At 34.0% G+C, this 10093-nt stretch overlaps 1 protein-coding gene across 1 annotated transcript in view; it reads right to left on the reverse strand.

The window, feature by feature from the left end:
• Positions 1 to 152: 152 nt before the first annotated feature.
• LOC117100992 (carcinoembryonic antigen-related cell adhesion molecule 1-like) overlaps positions 153 to 10093 on the reverse strand; it is a 13698-nt gene continuing 3757 nt past the window's right edge. Inside the window, exons 4-8 of the mRNA XM_033240825.1 lie at positions 7937 to 8044; positions 6930 to 7055; positions 1732 to 1847; positions 1048 to 1092; positions 153 to 392 (exon numbers count right to left, since the gene is read on the reverse strand). Coding sequence (XP_033096716.1) covers positions 273 to 392; positions 1048 to 1092; positions 1732 to 1847; positions 6930 to 7055; positions 7937 to 8044 — 515 coding nt within the window. The 3' untranslated portion in view covers positions 153 to 272. The remainder of the gene's footprint in view (positions 393 to 1047; positions 1093 to 1731; positions 1848 to 6929; positions 7056 to 7936; positions 8045 to 10093) is intronic.

A 10093-nucleotide genomic window follows, 5' to 3' on the forward strand; every position in this document is an offset into this window, starting at 1 on the left:
TGGACTTGACCAGACTATCAAATTTTTTTTTTTTAAATGCCTAAATATTGTCTGATGACATCACATCATGATCATATAGGCACATCATGTATATATATATTTACATACTATATATTTTTTTTGTCAACAAAATTGATAACATGGACAGAGCTAAACATTTCTTTGGTTCGTTGCTGTACGATCATCATTGATTAAATTTTGTATGGATTATCATGATCCTTGTTCAAGCAACACGCATTAACTCCAATCAGATACTGCTCCTCTTTACATTTTTATCTCTTTCCCGACTTCAAATTAACATAAGCTGTTTCTTCTTCTCTATATTGTAGATCTTGGTAAGTCTGGTTTTCATTGCCAGCAGTTGGCCTATCTGCCGTGAAGTCCATGTAAGTCTGTGTCGAGATATGGAATGCAATATATCAATGTAATTTATCGTTTGTAACTTGTTGCTTAATTGAAATGGATTTATACGGTTTTATACATTCTTAAAAACACATTCTCACTGGCGCTCATCCATAGTGATAACTAAGCAACAAGCGAGGACATGATAGAACACAATCAAGTGTGTGAGTGAGTTTCGAAAAATACAGTATATAAAATTCGGGAGGTTTATTGATTCTTTTAGAGGGCATATTCCCAAAGATTTAAATATTGGAGTAGGCCTACGTTTTACAAGTATACAAACACTTTTAATAATCTGTAGAATATCAACTGTCAGTCGGCATATTGTATGTTTTTTCATTGATATCAGACTTTGTTTGGCCTAAAAACCGAAGCGGTTGCATACCATTGTTAGGCCTGAATATGGAAAGAATCAGTGTTATCAACGATGTGGATAGGGACATGGTACCGGAACCATTGTCGTTTGACCAACGTATTATAATTTATGGGTAAGTCTAGGAAGGCGTTATCAATAGAATATATTATTAACCTCAATCTTTTGAAAAATGAAACACATAATTAGGCCTACAGATACCATGGCTTTTTGCACGTGGCATAAAGTGGATTGGTAACACATATCAGAGGTGAATTAAAATAAAAACTTACATCTTGTTTACTCTTGTCCGTACTTCTCTTGTCTATTTTTGTCTTCTAAATTGTAATTTAAAAAAAATATTAATACAATTTGCAGTCATAATTCTTTCTGTCGTTCTGTTTAGGCCTATTTGTTTTATTTAAATTTTACAATTAATTTATATGTTAATTTATTAATTAAAGTTTAACAATGGAAAGCCTGCCAATTAAGCCTACAGAATGGAGATTGAAACCACATGATAAAACACAAGAAAATAAAAAAATTTGTTTCATTTTGTGTAATACTTTTCTGGGGCGGATGCAGGATTTGGCGGTAGGGGGTGAGTGAGTGTCCAGACCACCTCAGCCCTAACATGGTTTGGGCTGAGGCGGGAAAATTTGCAGAATAGGTGCCCGAAAATTACACTCATACCTTAAAACTTTTATCTGTAATTCATAACAATATAATACAATTATTTTTCTTCATATAATTTAAGGGGTGTGGGGGGTGCGATCGCACCGTCTGCACCCTCTCTGCATCCGCCCCAACTATCTGTCCTTTTTTAGAATTTCAAGTCCGAGTTCAACCAGGACCATTTTACTGCAACATAAATAGAAGGATGGGGGTGAGGGAATGTTGTTTAATTTGGTAATTGAAAGCAATAATCCTGAATAGAACATGAACAATAATTGTGTTAATATGCCTATCTGAGAAACCTGTTTAATCCTCGTGTGGACGATCAATCCACCAATCACCCCGAAAGCTCCAACAATGATGCCCACAAATAACATTCCAATTGTCAGACTCGTGCTACTTGAACAGACTGAACAGACTGCAAGGGGAGAACATACAATTAGTAGGTCATTATACCCCTTCAATCATAATTATTTATTATGATGTAAAAATGTTAAATAAAGAATAATATGCAATAATGACATTAAACATGAGTAGAAAATCAAATAATAATAATAATAATAATAATAATAATAATAATAATAACAATAACAATAACAATAATAATAATAATAATAATAATAATAATAATATAATATTGATAATAGTGATAATAATGATGACAATACGGTATTAAAAGATAATAATGATGGTAATGATGATGATGATGATGATGATGATGATGATGATGATGATGATGATGATGATGATGATGATGATAATGAAAATAATAAATGATGGTAAGGATAATAACAATGATAATGATGGTGGTGGTGATGATGAATCTGGATTCAATGTCAGATTACGAAACGTGCAGGCTTGACACCTTGACCGCTGATGAATTGTGTCCAAAATTTACTACAAACTCGTAAAATGTAATAATGAGCCATTATCATTATTATATAACTTTCGGTACAAATTTAAACCTCTTTGCTTTTCTTCCTTCTTCCTTTTTGGTAAACTCTAATAAACAATAACATAATTGTAACATTACTTACTTATAGCTTTATTTAAATATTATTATATTATAGGCCTATATCAAATAAATATCTAAAAATTTCTTTAAAAAAATGAAAAAAAGAGTGTAAGTCACAGAGTTTTTAGAGTTTTACAGAGTTTTGAATAACTTTAATATTTTCCAATCTTCTAATCAATTTTATATAGCCGGAGTTAGTTCACACCTAGGCAAACCTTGCTAAAAAGGTACACTTTTTCCATATAAAGGCTTCTTCAATGAATGGAATGTTCGAAGCACGAACTCTTGTAGACCAAATTTTTAATCGTGAGGGAAATCCACTCATGATGGATGTGATGTCGAATGAATGGAACATGTAGGCTGCCGGCACCTTGATCTCGGATGATTAGTGGCTACAATTTTTCACAAAAACGGGATACATTGATGACAAAATTATTATTATTGTTTGTTTTCGGTATCATATTTCAGCCTCTCAGAGTTTCTTTCCTACTCTTCTTTCTTTCTTATATGCTTCTTCCATATTTATATTAAATTTAATTTAACTAAATAACATACTTAAGCATAATATATATATATATATATCTATATATAATATATATATAATTTCTCATTTCGATATATAATTACTAACTGGACTAGGACTCTTAGATCTAGGCATGTATACATTGTTTCTGTATTTAATATATTTCATTTTGTCAATCGAAGATATGTCCTGGTCTCCGACCCTTTTATGTTCACTTGGATAGGCTTATCTCCATAAGACTTCTACGAATGGATACCTTGTTTGAAGCAAGAAACTAAGTTTTCTTTATCCAGTACCGCTCGTCTATTTTATTCGTGTGGGAAACTTTTAACATATATTACTTCTTCTAAAAGCGAAAAAAAAAACCAATATCCTTGCAAATCAGAAATTGTCCCTCTCCACCGCCAACTCCAGCATGTCTACTACATTCATGTAGCAGTTGCAATTACTGTTTCGATGCCATACCAACCACAATAATACAATAAATAAATAATAATGAAATATTATGTACTGTATATTATTATTATATATTATATACAATATATAAGTAGCTGCACTGCATTTTAATAAAATAATAATTATATTTTATATTTTGCCATTTTTTCAATGCTTATGGTTATAGAACCATCCTATGTTTTCTTACCCCTCTTCTGTATATAGGCCTACTATTTTTTCTTAGTTCAATTTTAAAAATTAAGGAAACAATTGTTATTAGTTAGCCCTATTAGTTATTAATCGAGTCGTATCGTTGTAAGCCTAGATTCCTGGTTCTTGATAGGCGGCCCGCGGGCCAAAAGTAGCCCGCGGAGCCGTTATATCTGGCCCGTGTGAAAAAATCAGCAAACGCCAAAGATTGGTATTGTAAGTTCTAGCTATACTTGGAAAAGCCTGAGAAGAATTGTTAATTGAGTAGACTCAAAATCAAGGTGGTTTTAGGTTTTAATTTACTAAAAATAACACTATGGCACAGCCACCTTCTAATCTTCCCCTCAGCTTTTTTTAATCTGGGGAATTTTTTTTTTCTCTCGGCCGGCTATTTTCTCCCGGCTATTTTCGTCCTGTATTTTTCCGATGTATGATTTTTTTCATATAAGTTCATGTATAAGGTAGAACAAATTATTTGTTTTTGTATTTGCTTTTTTTCACTATATATTGTCTTGTTACACCACACAGGTGTGCCGATGATTTAAAAAAACAAAAAGCGTAACCAATCAATTGATTGATTGACTCTTGATGCATTCGAAATTCTGATGAAGTGTAAAGACACATTTTAGAAACGTCTTTTTAAAAAGTTTGCATCCGCGTTTACTTAAGAGATAGACGAAAGTTGAAAATCATTTTTAAACATACAGTACTTACTCTTTGGCCTATAAGTATCACACCTATTTTCTAGTCGTTCATTATGTATACATGTGGTTGCATCAGCTAATACTTCGGCAAGGTGCGCGAATATTATCAAAGTTTCAGGGGCAGTAGACACAAAAATCGGCATGGAAAAACCAAAAGTTTGTTACCCTTTTATTCCTGTTAAGCAGCGACAAAAAACAAGACGGATGATTTCATTAATTTGAACTCTCAGTGCCCTTTGGTGATTATCTTCTACGATTATTACGCCTACTTTACACCTAAATTTCTTTACTGTTTCTGGTAGCATAACCATGGAGGAATAAGTTTAGTACTTATTCATCCATAGTTTCACTATTCTGATTGACTGCGTATGATTTGATGTATTTTTTTTGTATTTTATTTACTTTCGCTGCTTACATGTGTATATATGTATATTTACAGTTTGCGCGTATGTATGTTTATGGGTATGTTATTTTATTATTTTTATTATTATTATTCGGTATTTTTTAAATTCTGATGTTAATGTTTTGTTTTTTTCTTTTCTTTTTTTGGGATTGGAAAGGGAAGGGAGGGGTAACTTCGATTTCGGGATTGGAAAAGGGAAGGGAGGGGTAATTAAGACTTTGATTTTTACTTTTTGTTAAGCTCATTTGCTTTTACTTTTGATTTGTCATGTTTTGATTTTGTTTGTTTTCTTATATTTTTCTTGGACGCACCGTTTTCTACGTGTGCCACTGTTGTAAAAGTGTAGCTTCCAAATAAAGAATATATTATAATGCAATTTCAATTCTCTTTCTTTATCTTGCAAAGAAGACAACTGCGCAGTGTAAACAGATTATTGATATGTATGGTTTCAGAATTTAGATGTTTGCATACCCTAATATATTTTATAAGTCAATCGTGACGTCATCACTGCAACTCCCAATGTTATTTGCCTGTCCACTATTTTTTTAATTAGTGGACGCTTGGCTTGATTGTTTAGGTTCGTGTGCAAAAAAAACACACAAAAAAAACACCTAATTGTTTCGTCACCGCGAAGATATTGTGCACCGTGATGAAAATTTAATTGTAATTGAAAATTGCTTTCGTAAAACAAGGTTAATTAGAACCCGAAGAAAGTTACTTCAAATTCAATATTAATTATGAACAGTTAAGGAAATCTTTTAGTCAATGAACCCTAATAAACTAAACCAACTGAACGTTTAATAGGAATATTCTAGACCTATTATTAAAGACTCAAGGCACGAAGTTAGCTGGAGGCCTGCAAGCACGTTGTCGTATCTTAGCGTAGTTATGAAATCATCGCACAAATTTTACCTGCCTGCACCGACCAATCGGTGACTGTATTCTCTCTCGAATCTTTAAGAAATGTTTATTTCTTTGACGAATGTATCAAAAAGTATTACAAATAAGGGATTCTAACACAATACAATTACAATAGTTATTCATCGTATCGGTACTGTAGCACAATAAAAAGTGTAATTTGAAATTACCAAAACAATTATAACGAGTTGTATTATGACTCAGATATTATCTGTGGCCCGTGAGCTCAACTCAAAAAATATTTGGCCCTTTAAACAAATTAATTAAGAACTAGGGGCCTAAATTGTAGGTGCAAATTAGTGATGGGTTTTGTGTCTCAATACATGGGTTAAAGGGTGAAGGCAGGCAGGTTTAAAACAATCATGTTTTTTCGGGGGAGGAGGGTGTGTTTAAATTTGATCTGCTTTGATTAACTTGGTTTTGTTTTTCTTTGGATGCATCGTGTCGGACGAGTACCACTGTTGTAAAAGTGTCGTTTCGAAATAAAGAATAATAGGATAAGAACTTTCTGACAAGATTCATGTAACGTAATTAATAGAGGTATAATTTTAGTTGTATATGTGCTGATGATGCGGTGTGCTTGTTCATGGCTAGGTAAATCAAAGATCATCCCATTGTTTCTGACACGGTTGGGAATTTGAACAGTCAGTAGTTTAAGATATAGTGGCAAAATAGTTAAATAACATCATATGATAGCCTTTTGGTTTCTCTATAAATGTGAAAACATAATCAAAACAAATATCGCGACTACAGTAACCGTTTCGTAATGTGGACATCAAAACTGGTACTGGTATTGATACAAATGGTCATCTTTTTCAGGACGTTAGGCAGACATCATACATTGACTTGAGGTTGACATTAATAGTGGGACACTGTTTTTAAAACTATAAAAATATGGAGCGAACCAACAGCAACATTGTCATTTTTATAGAGTAAAACAGTATAATGTAGTGATTATTATGCACATGCACAGATACATAAGTCCTTTCACATGGATTGGATGCACAACAGCAACACATACTCAATATTGATGTTATTTAAACATGATTTATTATACAAATAACGCCAAAATTTCGCATTTTCAATAATTTAGTCCTTTACTATTCTAATAATAATTTACTAATTATTCCCGAATGCTAGGTCTGTTACTAACATCTAACGCATTAATCGACGGGTGCAATGTATTTTAGCATTACAATTTCTTTACGCCGTCGTCTTCATCTTTTTTTTTTTTTGCAATATTACAAAAAAACCCAACAGCTGACTAGTAGCTATTGCTATTGTGTACTGACTTTCACAACGATTTGTATTTTTATCAAATTGTCTACAACCACCACAGTAGCATCCACAAACGCCATTCCCATCACTGTAGTACGTGTCCCCTTTATCCAAGTCACAGCCATCCTTATAGATGCAGTCTATAAACACAAATAAAACTGATGACGTCAGGGGGTTGGGGTCTGACCGGTGAGTATGCACCCTCCCTTCCCTCTAAATTACCGACGTTCCACATTTTCCAGAGTAGAAAATTCAAAAATTATACCCCACCCTCAATTTTTCAAAATTATTTTAAAAAAGAAAAGAAATTTATATTGAAATTTAAGTCTGAGAGTGCCATCTCCGGCCATCTAGAAGTGCCATAATCTTAAATTTATTTCCCTCAGCCCCCGCCATGGTGGGTGGGGCTAAGCCTGATATGGACTCTCAATCTGTAAATGTCCTTTCCTTGCCAAATTCATTGATCCGCCATTGACGGTGGGGATTCAAGAAACCCAATCGCCCCGTCCCCTCAATTTTTCAAAATTTAAAAAAGATGTGAAAAAAGAATATATATTCGAGTTGTATGATAGTGCAATTTCTGGCCATTTGAAGGTGCTATAATTTTCTTACCTCAGCCCCAATCATCATGGTGGAGCTGAGGTGGTATTGTTTCCATCTGTGAAAGTTCCTCCCTGGCCCCTCTTCAAATTCCTAGATCCGCCACTGAAAACTGTATATGAATCTTCAAATCTCAAGTTATCAAAAGTGCCTGAGCTCCGCCACCTCGATCCCAGCAGCAAGCCCCCCCCCCCCTTTCAGGCGCGTGTATAAGAGACAGCCCTCCCCACCCCAGGCTCTCTTCCCCTGAGCCATTTTATTCCACTCACTACAAATACCTTATACAAAACAACACGAATTGAAACAATGACTCTTTTGATTATTTTTTAACTGGTAATGCTGCAACTTTTTATAATATGATGTAACTGGTTGTACAGTATCGATTATATATAGTTTATTATGCAAATATTAAGTAACTTACTTGTGCAATTCAATCCATGGAAATGATCATTGCATCTACAATTGTAGCCTTCTTCAACAACTGAACACGTTCCACCATTCTCACAGGGCTCGTCAGCACAGGGACTAACTATAGAAAAAAAAACATACCACTCACTAGCAATCCACAAAATATATACGTAAAACATTATACAGAGGTCTAGTTGTTAATTTACGAACATTCATTTTCAAAGATAAACATTTCAAAGTTTACAAAAGACAGTTAATTTCGACCGACATGTGATGCTACTGAAGGTTTATCGTTGATGGGTTAGTGTCTATCTTCAATCCTAAGAGCATAAGTAGATAGCAGTCGTTCTCTACTTAAGCTCAAGCTTACATATTACAGTTATTTTAATCGGACAGGCGCAGAATCATTCATGACAATAACTTACAAGAAATGTCAAACAACTACCATTCAAGTCATAACATTGATATTAATTAATCAATCATAATTAGCAAGGGCATCGATCCGCAATTCAATGTTGGTGGGTGGGGGGTAAGAATTGCAAAATATGGAAGTCTTGGGCAGTAGGTCATGGCTGGGGCTGCCTAGGATCAACGGTGGGGGTACATGGGATGAAGGTCCAGGGGAGAAGCCGCGGACGCTCTGGCGTCTATAGTCTCTTATGAGTAATATCTAATTGATTTTTAAGGAATGCAATTAACAGTTATTTCCACACTACATTTTCAAAATACAGTGGCGAATCTAGGAATTCGAAATAGAGGGCGGGGCCGCAGGGAAGGACTTTTAAAGATGCACTCTAGACCATCATGGATGGGCTGAGGTAAAATTAAAATATATATATATGATTATGGCACCTCTGTTGAACGGAAGGGGCATTCTTAGGCTTATATTTAAATATAATTTTCTTTTTTCTCTCTAAAATTTTCAAAACAATTAGGAAGGGTGGGCCAGTTGGGCCCCTTGAATAATTATGCCACTGCAACTGCATAAAAAGTTGTTTCAATTTATCTTGGTAATCATAATCATGCCCGCTTATATATTTCGTGCAAACTGACATTCATAAAAATAATGATTTATTATCTACCAGTACTGATTAGTTGTGACGTATTCGAAACATCAAAAACTAATGAGTCTAGGCCTATTTGCATTTGCATATGTACAGCACTTCTAAAATCAATCAAGTGTTTTTTTTTTCTTTTCTCCTCTTCTTTAATTTCACTCTTACTATGGTGAGTGGAAATATGCTACCGCCTAATTTACGATCAAAGAGGACTAGGGAGATACGAAGCACTCACAAAATTAGTTAGCATTTTTATTTCACAAACATAAAGGTGATTTAATTTATCATTACCATGACATAACATCACTTGTTGTATCACTCTTAAATAAGTCAAAATAGATATCGGCTGCATAATTATTGTTTAATAACGGCTATATAAAATTCAATTGACCAACTATGATTTTTTTAAAATTAGGACAAACTTGAATCTTTGTATGCAGATAATATTAAAAACTAGTTATAGGCCTATTCGGGTCTTGATAACATACAAAAGCAATGAATCTTTTATAGTAGAAATTGCCCACTTTTGAGTTTGTAAAATGTTGGCCTAAGAGGTTATTACACACTTTAATTTTAACAACGTACAATACATTGTTTTCACAATAGCCTCTTATAACCGTTGCAAACATAAAATCGATGGAGCGGTTACTGAGATGGTTATTAAATGTACAAACAATTGCGTTTTTGCGTACCGCACTTTGAACAGAGCACAAGTTAACAGACAAAATTCATGACAGCCATTTGTAATTGTTATTGTTCTTTCCAGTCACTTTGAAAAGTGGGTCTTATCTATAGGAGATTGGAGAAAAGTTGGTGGGGGCAATTGATATGATGTTCCCCTACTTTGAAAAGTTGGGGGACGTGTCCCTGTCCCTCACCGATCGACGCCCATGGTCAGTAATCATATGGCATCTATCATTTGGTTCCCTCGAAATAGTATTTTAAGAGAAGCGAATAATATTTAGTTCACTCGAAATTTCGTTCCCTCGGAAACAATATTTTGTTCCCTCGAAATAACGTTTTGTTCCCTCTAAGTATTATTTAGTCCCCTCAAAATATTGCGTTCCCTCGATATAATGTTTTGTTCCCTCGAAATGTAATTAATCATGTAT

This window comes from Anneissia japonica, unplaced genomic scaffold (genome assembly GCF_011630105.1).
Source record: "Anneissia japonica isolate Jap-2015-1 unplaced genomic scaffold, ASM1163010v1 scaffold1785_len1016330_cov206, whole genome shotgun sequence".
NCBI lineage: Eukaryota > Metazoa > Echinodermata > Crinoidea > Comatulida > Comatulidae > Anneissia > Anneissia japonica.